Raw genomic sequence first — 17,329 nt, 5'->3', positions numbered from 1 at the left:
GTACATAACAAAATAACTCTACAAAGTTACAGTACAAAAGAATCCTAGTTGGAATCTATATGGAAGCAAAATTATTAATTAAATTTCACAGAAAGAGGTTGGAGAGTGAATTTGATTTTGATTACCAGTAGTTTGGCGATGAAGATGATCGAAGGTAATGAATACGAAGAGTTCAGTGCCTACTCAAACGTCTTTTGAATTGCCAAGAAGTCTGAAACAACAAAAAAGGAACTACTGTAACTTGAAACCAACTCTTCATCTACTTCTGCTGAAGTTACATTTAAAGCGGAGTATGATGTTGCTAGACCTGATACATGTAGGGGCTATATAGTGGTATACCAGTGTAAATGATCTTAGCTTAGTGATATTGATTGCTTTTGCACATACTTTAAATCAAACTTACAAGTTTCACTGGAGATACCTAACGCCACAATAGTGTACGAGGTCTCATTTTGTACCATTAGATATTCTTGCAATGTGGATTTACTCAATTTCCATCCAAAACAAAAAAAGAACCAACCTTTAATTAAACAAAAACTTAAAAAATAAAACTTTAAACAATATTACCTTTAATGAGAGAGAGAGAGATGGTGACGAGAGGTGATTTGAAAGGTTTGTCTTGGTGGTCTTTGGTGGACAGAGAAGCCGATAAGAGAGAAGGTGAGAGAGGCGGTGGAAGAGGTTTGTTTAGAGAAATTTATTGTTATACGGGGTTTTTCCTTTTCTGATTTTTCTGGGAGAAGGAAATTTTAGAGCTACGCGCCCAAACCTCTCCAAATAATTTTCCAGCTAACCCGTCGAATTATTACCGTGGGTTAAAATCCACGCCTATCACATACTATCAAGATCTGATCCGACGGTTCAAACCTGTAGGAATACCAACGGCTATGACTGTGGAGAAACGTAGCCAAATAGTGTCACGTCGTCCTACAACTATTATAAGTATACCAACAGCTACCAACTGTAGGAAATGATTCTACAGCTTGGAGCCGTGGCAAATGTTCCGGGTCATCCGTGGCTAAAGGCCCATTTTCTTGTAGTGTCAACACAATTTATTCCATGACAATATATGTTTTTTATTAAACTACTATAATAAAAAAAAAAAAAATGCAGGTCATGGATAATCAAACATACAACAAGAAGATCGTGGAGTACAAAACAAAACACAATGTTTCACTGAAGAGTGCACTTAGAGAAATTCTCAAAAAAGAAAAGATTTATGAAGAACCAGTTTACAGTTCAATAATTGAGAACTATCAGTACACAGCGGATGTTGCAATCAATGTGCCTATACTAAGAGAATACCATCAAGATCCAAATTATCCTAGCATACAAACATCATTTGGAACATACCAAACCAAGAAAGTCGACTCAGAAAATGTTGCTGCAGGAAATGTCATACGCTATCTACAACATATATACAAGTTTGAAGTACTAGATGTGAACTACAACGAACTCATGACTAGACGTGAAGAGCTCTACGAAGCAAATATTCAAGTAAAAGAACTTCAAATGCAGATTAAAGCATTGAAAAAAGATAATGCTTATTTAAAGGGAATAAACGACTACTTGCTTATATACACACCAAATATGGAATAACAGATAAATAATAGTTTAGGCTTTTAACGTTCTTTGTACATTTTGGGCCTTTATGTAAGTGCAAATGTATACATGAACTAACTAAAAATTCTTAATGGCTTTCATAAAATACATACATATTTAAAAAATCTATTCTAGCATATATTGGACTATCAAGGTAGCAGGCTGGACCATAGGTCGGGCTTAATGGCTAGTGTTAAACAATATCACAGCAGTAAAGACTCTTTCTTGAATCTACATCCCGAAGTCTCGATGCTTAGAGGAAGCGAGGTGAATGACAGTATTACTGGTCTGAGAAAGGAGAGCTTAGCCAACATTGTCACCGACAACTTAAAAAGACCCATCCAGTTCAACAGTTATAACGAAGCCAAAATTAAAGTGGTTAGGATTGGGGGTGGAGGTTCCAATGCTGTAAATAGAATGATTGAAAGTTCCATGAAGGGCGTCGAGTTCTGGATAGTTAATACGGATGTTCATGCCTCGAGGATGTCACCTGTATATTCAGAAAACCAATTGCAAATCGGGTCCGAGCTAACTAGGGGGCTTGGTGCTAGTGGAAACCCAGATATTGGCATGAATGCTGCCAAGGAAAGCAGAGAATCTATTGAGGAAGCAGTTGATGGTGCTGACATGGTTTAATATTGATTATACCAAATGAATCACATATTCCTATGTTTTAGTAATACATTATTAAACACATATAATGTAACAATCCGGCCATGGGCCGGCCCAATGGCTAGTATTATATAATTCACTTAGTACATACATTTTCACAACTTCGTTAGTGGCCCAGGTGGTCTTAGAGCCATTTCATTTTCCAATAAACCAATGTTCGAGTCTATACAGGTTAGATCCTAACTTGTTTAATAGTCACCCAAGGCTCGAACTAAACTGTCCGGTTAAACCAGTTTACAAGAAAATTGGACGAGTTAACCGGGTTTGGCCTAGGTCAACTGCTTAAACGATCTACTATGTGACCCAACCCAGTTTGGTGCCCGATTCACCAGGTCAAACTGCTGGGCCGGGCCGAGTTTGATAACACTGGTTGAGTCTAAATGACATAATTATTTTTATTATTATTTCAAATTTACTTTAACATTTTGATTGGGTGTTTTGTAATTTAATCAATTGGGTATGAACAATTCCGTCCAAACAAAATGGTTAAAGAAACCAATAATTATATAAAAAAATAATAATAAAGTACTATTGTAGGTACTTTAACATTTTGATTGGGTGTTTTGTAATTTAATCAACTAGATATGGGCAATTCCGTCCAAACAAAATGGTTGAAGAGACCAAAAGTTACATAAAAAAAAAAAAACTATTGCGGGACTGTATCTAACAGCCGTGTTCTTTAAAGTATTTTAGATATATAATTTTTCTAATCAATTATAATTAAAAAAAACAAAAACCATTTGGATGTTATCTGTAAGACTGTAATTTCAAAAATGATAAATGCACCAAAATGGCAAAACATAAAAGAAAATTGTGGTATATGTAGATTTTTTTGTTTTTCTTTTTTATGATAAACTGGCATTAGTTAGTAGAATAATATTTTGGGTTAACTAGTATTATATTCCCCCTCCAAATACACACAAAAAAATACACAATGGTTGATCAACCCAATTTGATTTTTTTTTTTTTTTGTGTAGAGAGGGAGAAACCCTAATTTCCCATTTAGTGGAGGGGATTCCTAATTGGCTCATCTAGGGAGGGTAGTTAACCCTAATATTTTCAGATCACATTTCCTCCATACATGTATTTATAGCTTGCCCATGTACAAACATACATGCAATGCTTATATATATATATATATATATAAAAGATCAAGAACACAATAAAAATAATAATTTAAGCAAAGCAAGAGGAGGTTGACATTTAATCCCATATATCAAAGATCAAATCCTCCAAAATCTATCTTATTCACCACTGATCAACAACATACATGACTACATACTTCCCCCTATTGCATTCATAATTCGCAAAGACACATAAACCTAAGTAGTAGGAACTACGAAAAGTGCAGTGATGTATTTGATTATGAATTAAGTGTTCTAAGGACATTTGGGATGACCCTTGGAGCTTTTCTTGTCCCTATAACAAGGGCACTCGTGCTTGTTGCCAAAAGTCCCAGATGGAACACACTTGCACTCCATACAACAAATACCACAGTACTTCAAGCAACGGTCTGATACTCCTGCTAGAGCACACCTATAACTGCACTTCTTATCACAGTAACCTTCCAGACAAACAGACCACAAACTAATCAGGAAAAAAAAAAAAAAAAAAGGTTATACACAAATTAACTACAAAACTGTATAGAGTTATACACTTATAATGTTATAGACATGTAGTCGGCTAGTCGCCCATATCTTATTTACGTTGGGATGTCGAGTAGTATCACATGGTCAACCACTATTGACATGTAGCGAATAGCCCGGCCTTGCACTTAAATTTACAAACTTTTGGTTTTATAGTTAGAAAATTGTCAAAAACACTAAGATGATATTAAGAGAAAATGAAGTTGAAGTTATCTTACTTGAACCTGAACCAACCAAGGTGGGTTGGAGAACAGAGGTAGCAAGAAGTAGTGTGCTGAGTAGAAAAGTTGGTCCGAAGAATCTCATCTCTCTTTCTTTCAAGAAACACTTTAATGACTGATGAGTGATATATACAGTGAATGAAGTGGTTTACAGCACAAGCATACGCATATGTAAAAGGTTTTATTGAAGTGGTTTCTAGGACTCTGTCTGAATTGAAATTAAGGTGGTATTATTGGGAAATCAAATTTATGAACCACGTACCTTGGGATAGTGTCAGAAACTCAGAATTGTGCTCACATGTTCATGAAGGTTTTGCGTTTAATCTCCCTCTACCTTCAACTGGCTACATAAAAACCCCCTTTACACGGACAAAGTAATAAAAACTCTTTGTGTTTTTAAAATGCAAAACCACAATCGGAAACTAACCAAAATATCCCTCTGCCTCCAAAAAAAATCCACGTTCTCTCCTTTTACATTCTCTTTCCGTAAAAAAAAAAAAAAAAACAACCCAAAAAACACAAAGATTAAATTTCTATCTTCCAAAAAAATTGAAATGAAAAAAAAATAATAATAAATGATTGGAACATTAAAAATAAAAAGTAAATATGATTATAGATTTGTAGATCCAACACTTGTTACTCAAAAGAAACAAGATTCAACATTACACTCGTTTGTGGCGCAATGGGAGAATGTATATCACACAAGATGTCAAGTAATGATATCGCTGAATCAAAATTCTTTAGAACACAAACATCTTTGACATAAAATCAATATGTAAAAATTAAATTTTCATTGAAAATCAGTATGTAAAAATAAATTTGCAGAGAAAAATTACTATGTAAAAATAAATTTGCATACTGAAATTTCCACGTAAAAACAAATTTTCATAGTCATGAGATATGCAGATAAATCACTGTGTAAACATAAATTTGCATACTGAAATTTCCATATAAAAACAAATTTACATAATCATAGACTCACACCCGCACATAAAAATCATTATGTAAAAATAAATTTGCATACTAAAACGATTATGTAAAAACAAATTTACAGAATCATGAGATATGCAGAGAAATCACTATGTAAACATAAATTTGCATACTGAAATATCCATGTAAAAACAAATTTACATAGTTACAAACTCACACCCGCACATAAAAATCATTATGTAAAAATAAATTTGCATACTAAAACGATTGTGTAAAACCATATTTACATAGTCAGTCACGAGATCTGCTGAGAAAAATTAATATGTAAAAATAAATTTGCATACTTAAATTTCTATGCGAACACAAATTTACATAGTCTCGGGAACTCAATTTATTTAAATTAGGAAGAAGAAGGAAAAATCAATAAAACAAAAACAAAGATTTACAACAATCAATCGAAATGAGAAAGATAGTGATTCTTCATAGTAGAATTGTGTTTATTCATCATGAAACCATGTTTCTTCATTGTTGAAAAATGCTTCTTTTTCATCAAACCTAAATTAATTTATTCGTCACCGAAACTTGTTCTTCTAATTTTAAAATTGAATTGTGTGTTATTGAAGTTGAATTAGTGTTCTTTTTCGTTTAAATGATTGAAGGAGAGAAACTAATGAATGAAAATGGGTTTTTTTTTTTTTCGTGCAAACTCAACTAAGACAAGTACTAAGTCATGGACTGAATTTTCTAAGCAATAGTTCAAATGAAAGTTCTGGGAGTCTAGGACGAATCGACTATGGGCCTCCAAATAAGCCCATGTGTATTATGGGCCTGGGCCACCTAAAAAACAATAAGATATAAATTCTCTCTTCACGAAAATCTTCGCACCAAATATTCACTCTCACAAATCATAGCCAAAACTGTTGCTGTAAAAAATCATGGGTCACACAAAACATCATAATCAAAAACCAAAACCCAAAAAGAAACCCCAAGTAAGTATATATATTTTCTATTATTCTCATATTCACTTTTAGTTTTTACTCATGCATCAATAATTACAGGGTAAAAAGCGTGGAAAGTGTGCGAATATAGTAGAGTTCCGTGCACAACTTGATGCATTGGATTTGAAAGTTATTGAAGTTACTGCTGATGGTAATTGTTTCTTTAGGTTAGTGTTTATATTGAGGTTTGTTGTATAGTAATTTAGTTTATCCATTAGTTAAAGTTGTTTATAAAGTTTGTTATATTGTGTAGGGCAGTAGCTGATCAATTGGAAGGTAATGAAGAGGAGCACGGAAAGTACCGCCGTATGGTGGTGCAGTATATTGTGGTATGTTTACGGCATTGAGAAAATATGTGGCATCTATTAATTACAAAAAGGCTTGTTATATGTGATGTCATAATTGTATGTAACAGAAGCATAGAGAAGATTTTGAGCCCTTTATTGAGGATGGTGTTCCATTTGATGAATACTGCAAATCCATGGAAGAGGAAAGTACATGGGCAGGAAATATGGAATTGCAGGCGGCTTCTCTTGTTACAAGAAGTAATATCTGTGTTCACCGAGTAAGCCCCTAATTCACTAGTTTCATTTCCTCGTCATCTCACATTGTACTTTAATCTGCAAGCGTTTTGTTGAAGTCCACGTATGACAAACGTATACATTTTGAACTTGCAATATTCAGGAAAGAACAGCATATATGAGGTTGTAGGGTTGGTCACATCATTCTTCTCCTGCAATTAGATTGTGTGGAACCATCTGAATTTAATTCTAGGAAATGTTTAATCTATGTTGTTATGTTTTCACAGATAATCAGAAACACATGTGTCCTGAATATTAGCTGTTCCCCTGTACCAAATTTGAACAATGTGTGTTGCTGTATGTATGCAGATAATGGAACCTCGTTGGTACATAAGGAACTTCCATTATCATGCACGCATAATTCATCTGTAAGTCTCTTTTAACCTCAGATTGGTGTCAATTGAGTTTGTTTGGTCCATATGTTGTTCCTTCTGTTAAGGTCTGAAATATTCTTTGGAGCTTTGGCAAGTTATGTTATTCTTATATGACGAATGAGAATCTTGACAAGACATGGATACATTATTTTAAACAAAAGGCTGAAGTTTCCGACACAAATTACATTTAGCTATTCCCATGAGGATAATTTGAAAGTATGAGAGAGGATGTTATAAGTAGAAACAATTGGCCTTTGGCTGTCTTCATCCAATCAGTGGGTTCCCAGATATCACTTCCACCTTCTTGTTGATGCACATTGTGAAGGGCGACCTTAGACATTGAAGGAGCTGTATTTCAATTTCCTCCGCCGCTTCAAGCATGATGAATTTGTTTTATAAGAATCCACTTCCCCCAAAAGTACCTGCATGCAAACTCGGGGTACTGACCATTGGAACCAATCCACTACATGCTGACATGGAAGCTATATTTAGAATCTCAATCTCCATCCAATGTCCAAATCCCTGGAATCTTCATTTCTTTTCTTTTCTATATGTATGTAATGGAGGATATTTCATCCTTATGTATCTATCTTTAATTATATTAATAAAATTATACTTTACCGATCAAAAAAAAAAAAAAAAAAAAAATCTGGAATCATGTATGGTGGCCGAGGGTTAGAGCTTTCCTTTTAAATAACTTTTCCAGTTTTTTGGAAGTTATATTGGTGGTGAGAATTTTGTCCAAAATAACCATCCAAACGAATATGAAAAATTTATGTGGAACTTGTATCCTCCAATGTCTTTCGTGGAAGTTTGGTATTTGGATTGTGAAGTAGCTAATGGCTGAAATTCTCAAAAAAGACCTCTCAAGAAGAAAAGAAAAAAAATGCTTTTCTCAAATCTATTGCAAATACCTACCATTGGTTGTTTGTTGTTTTGATTTTCTTATGATGGTCCCTAGTATTACTTCAGTTACTTAGTACTTTTCGAAGTTTGTTACTTTTGCATATATTTTATTGTCATTTTACTTGCAGATCATATCATAATGAAGAGCATTACAATAGTGTACGTTCAAAGGAAGATCCTTGCAATGGGCCAGCTCAGACGATTGTGATTAAGGTTTATAATTTGGTCAAGCATGTCCAAATAGAGGATCTTCACTGGCATCTATTCAATTCTACTTTGAAGTGTGAAATTCATAACAACTTCTGACTTTTTTTTTTTTTTTTTTTTTAAATTTGTGGACAAAAAGGCAGATGATGATCTTTCAGCAACATCTAGAGAAGCCAGAGGTGTGCCCAACTCTAAAGGGGGCCATTCTGAGTGCATCGGCGATGCGGGAATAATTAAGCTGGTTATGGCTGGAAGTGGATGTAACAGCGTTAATAGAGTTGAACAGGTGACAAATTGAGATCATTTGTATCGTATTCAAGCTGAAACTTTTGTGCCTGTTTGTTTTCTGTTCTTTGAAGGCTATTGGCTCTTCAAATCTGTAGAATTTAATGTAGGCCAAATTTAATAAATGTCTTACCTTAACTTTTTGATCAAGGTCTTACAAGAAGTAGACGGTGATGCTAATGCTGCAATAGAGTTTTTGATAGCATTACAAGGATCAGAAGATGATATTGCTGGTGATGATGAACAACTTAATATGCTAGTGACTGGTCAGTATCGTCATCACAATTTAGATAGTCCTTATAAAGTATCTTTTAATAGGATACCTTACCTTTTACTTATTAAACAACATATAACATGTTCAATTTATCTGTAATCTCACCAACATATATATATATATGCATCTATTTTTTTTTGTTTGTCTTCTAACTCTAAATGCTGAGGTCAGTCAGATGTCTAGCTACTTCCCTTAGAAGAGGTGGTCTGCCTAATGGGGTTAGGTTTTGTCATTGGTGAACTGTAGATCATTGTTCTATCCATAGTGTAGAGTTGAATTGTGAAATGTTGGATAATCTACCAGTTGATATTGTTACTATTTAATTAATCCATATTCTTTAGTTAATGTCTACTATTTATATAAATGACTAAATGTCGTAAGTACCTAGTTATTAAAGTAGTTATAGTATGTGAAGCTATAACATAATTGTTTTTTATATCTATAGCTACTTGGATGACTGTACGGTATAGTATGTTAGTAGGACTTTGAATTTTCTAGCTCGTAGTCTAATTTTCAAAGGTAGACTGGAGCTTCTGTGCCTTTACGTAGAACCTGCCTCTTTTAGATATTTTTATGCTCTTTTTTTTTCTGGTACTCATTCTAAATTCTGTGGCATAATAAATTCTCGTTTCCTTCCATTTATCCACTTTATTTTAATATGTGTGAACAGGCCTAGATTATTTTGAAAATGGGGAATGTGAACCGCCAGAGGAGTTGGGTGGACCAAAAACCTGTGAACGTGATGCTATGTCATTTCTTGATGATAACAGTACTCAACGCATGGATACACTTGTAAATTACGCTGTAATGATGACAGCCTCTTTTTCTTCCGTTGAACATGTTTAAAATGGTTTCTGTTGATGCTTGTTATTTCTTCTGCTTTACTGGCTTTTGTTGTTACTGCAGAGAATACCAGAAAATAAGTTTTGCCCTTGTGGTTCGAAAAAGAAGTTCAAGGCTTGTTGTGGAACAGTCAATGGGCATTCGTCCTCTGGATCTGTAGAGTATGTATCTTGATTGCTTCTGAAGACCTTTATCTGTTTATTCTTCAACAGTTTCAGTTTGGTAGATTATTCATGTCATAATGTGCATAAGGCGTTCTTTTCCTTTTCTTCATTTCGTACAAAGATGTTAGTTGTCCCATTCAATGTTGTAAAATCGTAAATCGTACCTTAAACCGTAGAGGTTAAGAGTTGGATTAAATCTTAAACCGTATCGTAAATCATAAGATTTTTTTCTTTAAGTATTTTAGATTTCAAAAAACATATGTATGATTAGAAACCTATACATGTATGAAGTTTATGTGAATTTTTTCCATGATTGCCATAAATTACCATGATTGTCATACTAAGCTTGGTTATATATTATAGAAGAGGGAAAGAGAACTTTAGAATAAAGAATCAGAAACTTTGTCTTGCATGAGTTGAATTGGGGTACTAATTTTTTTTAGGCAAAAGGAATGAAATACGTGCCTTTTGTCTACCCTCTTTTTTCATTCACGAGAAGTTTAGTTATTATAGTAGTTGACTAGTTCTAGTTGGGCCGCATAGAAGATAGAAATATAATTATTAATGTATTACTATTTGCACCCACCTATTAAGTAAACCCTACCTTTAAGATTAGATGTAGCCGCCACAAATAACCTCATCTCTATATCTCTCTTTCTCCATATTACAAACCGTAAGATTTAAGGTTCAACTCGGGTTTTACGATTTTTATAGAAACTGCATGTGGTTCAATACGGTTTGGTAAATTTCTGGTTTTGCCAACGATTTATCTCGTTTTCCAAGTGGTTCGAGTCAACTCGCGGTTTTTTCTGGTTCCTACAACACTGGTCCCACTGATTAGTTCTTTTTGATGTTGTCAGAACCTCCATAAATGAATTGCATATTAGCCATGATGATTAGAATTGGCCGAAGAAATGTTTTTTTGATGGAAAACAAATAAAAATAAAAACAAAAATTGATGAAATGTTAGTGATTGTATTCATCAGTTTCTATGTTTGTCCAGTGACAATCATATCACAAGTGAAACCTGATGAGGACCATCAGTTTGTATGTTCATAAAAGTATAAGCATAAGTATGGCAATCCGCTCTCCAATCAGATAATAATAGTAATAAATGTATAATAATAAATAAATAAATAAACAAGTGTGCTAATAAACAGGTATTTACATAGGTGATGATGTGCTAGACATTTAAGCTTTTTTAACTTGATTTATCATCTATGTACTCATATGGATGAGTTGATACTTCAAATGGATGTCTGACCTTTTAGGAAGTCAAAGCTTGGCCCATCAAAATATGCCCTTTATATTATAAGATGTATATGTTTTTTTTCGTACTTCCTGCATTTTTGCAGTTAATTGGTTGTTTCATGCAGCTACCCTTGTAGATGCGAATGCAAGAAGTTGAATACTTTTAATTTCTTGATTTGCGAACACACTTCTTAAGATGTATACTTGTTTTTTTTGGTACTGCCTGCTTTTTTTGGGTTATTGAGATTTTGTATCGTTTCCTACTGCTACCCTTGTAGACGTGTACATCAAGATATGCTATGCATCAGTTCATTCAATTGTACTAGATCAATCAAGTATCAGATATTTCTTTTCTTTAGTTTCCAAAACTATCATCATCAAAGAAAACTTCAGTTTGGCAAGCTGCATCAAGTCGATTGCACTTGTATAGCTTTATCCATCTTTAATATGTTAATGACCAAGTCACTGCTCGAATGATGTTTGAAGTTGTGTTATAATTGGAAGAACCTCTCACATGTCTTATTGTTTGCTTTTGTAATCAGCAAGCATAGAGTAGCATCTGGTAAAGTTAGAGTGCAAAGGAAGCAGAGCAGAAAAAGTGGATCCGCAAAAGCTGCACATTTAGGCAAATCCGAAGTAAACCTACCAGATATGGGCGCACTTTGTATATAAGCAAAATTACCACATCTCTGGCGATGTCCCATTGATTCAAGGCATAATAGTGTCACTTGCAGTGGGAGTCAGGATGTTGCTGCAGTTTTGATCTGAAATATGTGCAACAGGTCAGTTAGTAATGTGTATCTACTCAAAACTGATTAAATTTCTCGAACTTGGTACGTAATTGTGAATATTTGTGATGCAGGTATTTTGGCAGCATCACTGTGAAAAGTGCAAGTAGGACTCCGTTACAATTTTTCACTTCATTCTGGTCAAGTGCCTTCCGAGTTTTATTTGGGAGCACTTCTGTATAGAGCATTTTGTTAGAAAGATTTTACAGACCCGTGTTAGGTAAGATAACTTTTTTCAAAACTGCTTCACCTCCTGGTGTTAATATCAAGATAGTTGTTGTATGTAATTGATTTTCAAGTTTTCCTAATTTGACCACTGTCATCTGTGAAAGTGGTTTCATGCTAGCTGATGTGAGTCAGGCTACAGATTACTGGTTTCTATGCTGAAGGTTTTACTGTCCTTAAAATTCGCCAATGATAAAAAAGCAAACCAGTTGTACAAGAAGACTAAGATGGTTTGTTTTTTTAAGCCTCTGAATCTGGAAAATGCTCCCAGTGACCCACGTCAGCCCCTCTTTTTTCTCTAAAATGCCTTTTTGGCCGATTTCAATTGTTCGGGGGTAATCCAAAATAGATAAAAACCTCTTTCCATATTCTCTTTTCAATTCTACAAAATACTCCAAACTGTAAAAAAAAAAATCATCCTTTCAAACCACTCTCTTATTCTTCTTTTCTTCCAAAGAAGAATCATGCGCGTTAGTTCAATCTTCTTCTACGCTAACTAAAGAAGCAGAACCACTTGACTACTAAACACAAAATCTCCTTCTTTAAACCCAAACCCAAACCCAAAAAAAACTCTCTCAACTTTTACCGCACACACAAATTCCCATAACAAAAAACTAGAGAATTATAGGGGTTGGCGAAGATTGTTCAGTTGGGAAAATGTCTGCCGAGAAAGCTAATGTTAGTATTTTTAACTATTGTGGTTCAAGAAACTGGAAGTAGAAATAAGAGAAATTTTTTGTCTGATTTATCTCTAATTGATCCAAATGAGGCCCCGGGTTCTCCTCCACACTACGTGCGCGTTGGTTCAATTCATGACCAATATGGTTTGTGCGACATGTGTGGTTGTAGTCGAGATGTACATTCTCTTTTCTCAAAAGTTCTTTAAATAAGAAAATGTTCCTCTTATCTTTTTCCTTATTCCAAGAATAGATTCTTTTAAAATTGAATGATGACTAGCCCAGATCTTTATCTTAATCAAATAGCCTAGATAGTCAGATTGAAGATTTGTGGAATCTGGAAAGTGATTAGGCCCCTTTTACGTTGCTGGGCTGTTTCCTGCTTTTCTAAGAAAAACCATGGCTTAGTATTATTCTACAGGCAGGCAAGCAGCTTCCAACGACCCCCTAAAAGAAATTTGAATTAGTAAAATCAATTCATTATGCTGCCTCATTGAAATGGGTATAATCTACATCATGTCAATAGTGACATTCATCCCATCCTTATTTCTTTTTCAAGTTTAGTGGATAATGCAATTGATGTTGCCCTGATCCACTGAGTGAAACACTCAGCTTGGAGTGTTTTCGTAGCCCCCCGAGTGTGCATGCTCAATGCTTCTGCCGCACGATGTTATGTGTTTCATCCATAACTTGTCTATCGAATAGCACTGTGTCTCAGCTTATAGACACTTAAACAGTACTTAACTTGAGGAAATGATTGGGGTGATGAACTTATTATGAACAATTAAATTATATAACCTTAGGCTGCCGTCTGCCCAAGCAAAGATTGTATGCAGATGTGATTTGTTGTGCTTTGACTGGATCATGTCTAGCTATAAATCTCTTCCATTTAATTTTTTGCTAAATGCCATATGGCCTTAAAGTCACGACCCAATTTTGGATGTTCTAATTTGTGATCTTCTACATCAGGCATCATTGTAGGAACTTCCGTTGACTGGCCCTACAAACTTGCCAGACGTAGAGTCCTCTCGACCTGGACGCAAACTAGAACCAGAGAAGTTACAAGGTACTTAGTGGAATGAACTTTCAGAAGACCAGCTTGAAGAACTTTGTATGAATAGTTTGGATTTGATATTCAGGAGTGCGATTAAGTTGATTGCTACTTCTGGGTACAGTGAAGATGTTGCTGCAAAGATTGTCTTGAGGGCCAACCTTTGATGTCCTGATGCTGTAAAGGGTCCTTTGGGTCTTCATCGCCCAATCGAAGCTCTAAAGCACATGTTTGCTATTCGAATGAATCTTGGTGATCCAGATTTCATAAATGAAGCAAATTATGTTTCTGACATGCTCTCCCCATCTTTTGCTAAGGAACTTCGGGAAAAGATATTCGATAACACCACCTTTCCTTCTGAGTACTATATGAGCAGGTTGAGACAGAAAACTGAAGATATACAAAACTATTTTCAGTATTTTGTTTATAATCCATTTTAACTTGCGGAAATACTACCACATAAGACTGTTACTAATGAGTTTTAACTATATCTTTATTGTCAGATGGAGCTAACTAAAAGATCATGGGACGAGTCATTTCTGCATCGTCGATGCAGGGCGCTAGAAATGCGGTATCACTGACAACTACAGTAAATTATCCTTTTGGAGCAGGGGTGCTCTCATCATCTAATGGTATTGTGCTCAACAATGAGATGGATAACTTTTCAACACCAACTGAAAAATCTAAAGACAAACTTCCTCCTGCTCCGTCAATTATATTGAATCCAACAAGAGACCTTTATCTTCCATGACACCTTGGAAGAAAGGGAAGTGAAACTCGAAGGTGAGTTACTCGAATACTATGGTCTGAAGGAGCAGAAATCAGACATTGTGGAATTACAAAGGCAACTCAAGATCAAGACAATTGAGATCAACACAACATTAATTCATTGCAAGCGGAGAGGAAGAAGCTTCAAGAAGAGATCGCAGAGAGAGTGGCAGCAAAAAGGAGCTTGAGATGGCAAGGAACAAGATAAAGGAGCTGCAGAGATACCAAGATTCTACTTTTAGTGTGGTGTTGCATAGTTTTGGGAGCAGCAGTCATGGCCATCAACTCAGAAATGGAACTGGGGCAACTCAAAGATGATGTGCATCACCTGGGATTCATATGGTGGAGTCTATGGGATTCAATGAATGCGTCATTGCTGCTGCCACCAAAAACCGAAAGTTATCAAAGGTAATAAAATGCTTTAATTTAGAATCTCTACATGTTGATATTTGTGTTTTCCTTTCTCTTAGATATTTTTTCAAAATGTTTTATTTAGGCGTGAATTCTGTAAAATTGGTCATTGTGTGAGATTTTTTTTATGAGAATGATATAAATATTATATGTTTCTTTTTGCGGTATATGTAGAACTATTTGTAATGTGAGAACCATATTATATGTCATCTGTGTTACAATTGCTTATTTCTTCAAACTGTTCGAGAAATTGTTTTAAATGTCAAACCATTTAGGCAAGATCAGTCAAGTATCCCCTAGATAGCAATTCATTCTCCAAACACAAGAAATATCTCATTCCAACAGAAAACGAGGGGTGGTCAACCCATTTGTTTAATTCAATTCACTAGCTTCCTTTATATCTTGGTTTCTATGAGTTTCTTGAAAAGAGACGATGGTCTGTAATTACATTCTTTTCTTTTTGCTATTACATCTTCTACTTTAACTTATTTGATATATCCTTTTTCCCATAGTATGTTGAGAAGAGATGGTTGCATCTTGCACTTTTCATCCATGTACTATAAAAAAAAATCATGATATTCTTTTGTCTCTTAATTTGGATGTTGAGTTAGTTAACTCATAAATCTATGTTGGAGGAAACTTAGATTGTTAATTGAAGGGGTGTTCAATAAATTTACATGGAGTAGCAAAGGGGTGTGAAGTGGCTAAAGGGCCAAAAGTACACTATGTATTATTTTTTGTTTATCTGGCCCCCTACATGAGTTGGATGGAAAGGATCAACCAATTCATATATGTTTTTCGTTAAGGGGTGAATTTTCCAGTGAGATGTTAGTTTTCTTAATATATTCATATATGCTTTTGGTTACAATGATGATATGTATTTTTTTTTCCCTCACACCAATTTTTGGCTCATACTAGCATATATAAATACATCCTAGCATTTACCACCTAATAGGGCAGACCATTTTAGATGTTTCATCTTATATGGTGATTGATATTTTATGAAATCATTTAAGCTTAAGTTATTTTTATCACTAACAATATTTATTTGGTTAAGTGAGAACTTATTGATGTAATCACAGAGATGCAATTTGGTTAGTAGGTACCTGTTGATGCAATTTGGACATTTCTATTTTGTTGCGAGAAGGTGGGAGATGGCAAACAATTAGGGAGACATTTCTATTGGGATTTTCTTGAGTAACCCAGTGAGAGTGGGAGTCATGAATGTTTTAGGACAAATTTGGTGGAGGAGGTTCGGTAATTTGAAATGAAAAGCGTACAATATTCAATACCAATACTAATACTGAACTTCATGGATTTGGACCCATTATGGACCTAATGTAATTTTAGGTTTAAACTCAAGTGATTCAATATGAGGAGCTTGAACTATCAAGGGTCAAAAGGATTTTGGCCTATATAGTTACCAGGTGGATCATAGTTGCAAACAATAAAAGTTCCCCCATTGCTGCAACTTTCCCTAGCACAGCCAAGTCGGACTGATTTACGCCATATAACCTGAGTATAGTGCAGGCACTCTCCACCATTGCATGAGTTGGCTTGGACATTATAAAATTGTTTCTCATTAACCCACAAGGTCACCGCTTCTGCTTTTAGCCAGATTCTCACCATACGGTCCAGTGGAGTGCATATAGTATATATTTTGATTGCAATCTCTTAAAAAAAATAGAAAAATATAAACCCTTCAAATAAAATATGTAGTGAATTATTAGCTATCAATATACATATATTATTTATTCAAGTGGACTTTAAGCTTTTGAGTCATTAGTTATCTATGTAGCAAGTCCGCCCATAGGCGGGGCCAAATGGATAGTACTATCTAAATGCTGAATACTAAATAAGCTTTGAATGCCGAATATAAGTTATTTGGGCCTTGGGACCACTTTCTCGAATTTGTTTTTACGAACATAATCACAAACCATTCAACTCTTTGGAATAGCAGTAGGCGGGTGAGACATGGAAGCAGCATTCACCTTGACCTTCCTACATTTGGCATCAGGCAATTGAAACTTCAAAGCGCATATTCACCTTGACCCAGAAAATAGTCTTTTGTTAGCTTTTAAATGACATGTTTGTTATATGAACTCCACTTACCATGAAAAACAATGAATTAGAAGCTGATTTTTTGTAGATATGTTCTTCCCATAATATATATCATCTTTAGAAAAAAAAACAAGACATTTGAAGATGTCTAGACTTAGTGAAAAAGTACTTTCGTTGTTGTGGAATAAGAAGCCTTCGTATCTTAATGCATGTATTTGATTTATTCGGAGCAATTAGAGCAAGATCCACTTTTTGGGGAATATGAGTCGAAGCAATAACAAGAATATTTCTAGTAGAGCATCTTTCACAATCCCTAGAGAGATGGTTCACTAATAGACTGAGGGATAAGTAATTCGACTCATTCACATACAGATCATGAATGTTTGGAATCCAT

General features: G+C 34.7%; 1 protein-coding gene and 2 pseudogenes across 5 annotated transcripts; 1 reads left to right on the top strand and 2 right to left on the bottom strand.

Annotated features, from left to right (window-relative positions):
- Positions 1-3,653: 3,653 nt before the first annotated feature.
- On the bottom strand, positions 3,654-4,024 carry LOC147492073 (peamaclein pseudogene; annotated as a pseudogene).
- Positions 4,025-5,954: 1,930 nt separating this feature from the next.
- LOC147492072 (SEC-C motif-containing protein / OTU-like cysteine protease family protein) lies at positions 5,955-15,026 on the top strand. Of its 4 annotated transcripts, XM_086569511.1 has the most exons (14): positions 5,955-6,060; positions 6,130-6,236; positions 6,323-6,398; positions 6,485-6,634; positions 6,960-7,018; positions 8,059-8,143; positions 8,277-8,423; positions 8,574-8,688; positions 9,367-9,500; positions 9,603-9,700; positions 11,497-11,736; positions 11,817-11,962; positions 13,614-14,071; positions 14,199-15,026. In XM_086569511.1, exons 1-11 carry the CDS (start codon positions 6,007-6,009, stop codon positions 11,624-11,626), a joined length of 1,155 nt encoding a protein of 384 aa, XP_086425637.1. In that variant the 5' UTR covers positions 5,955-6,006; the 3' UTR covers positions 11,627-11,736; positions 11,817-11,962; positions 13,614-14,071; positions 14,199-15,026. The 4 variants fall into 4 exon arrangements, with proteins under 4 accessions (XP_086425637.1, XP_086425638.1, XP_086425636.1 ...); XM_086569512.1 differs by lacking the exons at positions 13,614-14,071; positions 14,199-15,026 and having other exon boundaries at positions 9,367-9,488; positions 11,817-12,087; XM_086569510.1 differs by lacking the exons at positions 13,614-14,071; positions 14,199-15,026 and having other exon boundaries at positions 11,817-12,087.
- On the bottom strand, positions 14,438-16,652 carry LOC147492071 (pathogenesis-related protein 1-like; annotated as a pseudogene). The gene has a single exon (XR_015200378.1). The product of XR_015200378.1 is annotated as a pathogenesis-related protein 1-like (transcript).
- Between the last annotated feature and the right edge of the window lie 677 nt (positions 16,653-17,329).

The sequence above is a fragment of the Coptis chinensis genome, chromosome 6, assembly GCF_015680905.1.
Source record: "Coptis chinensis isolate HL-2020 chromosome 6, ASM1568090v1, whole genome shotgun sequence".
Classification (NCBI taxonomy): Eukaryota; Viridiplantae; Streptophyta; class Magnoliopsida; order Ranunculales; family Ranunculaceae; genus Coptis; species Coptis chinensis.
Note: the sequence above shows the minus strand (reverse complement) of the source record. Positions and strands in the feature narration are given on the sequence as shown.

Excerpts from the sequence above, each read along its gene's own strand:
- LOC147492072 (XM_086569511.1), top strand. The coding sequence starts at position 6,007 with ATGGGTCACACAAAACATCATAATCAAAAACCAAAACCCAAAAAGAAA. Across the intron at positions 8,144-8,276 it reads CTCAGACGATTGTGATTAAG|GCAGATGATGATCTTTCAGC; the intron begins GTTTATAATTTG and ends GTGGACAAAAAG. Across the intron at positions 9,701-11,496 it reads TCGTCCTCTGGATCTGTAGA|CAAGCATAGAGTAGCATCTG; the intron begins GTATGTATCTTG and ends TTTTGTAATCAG.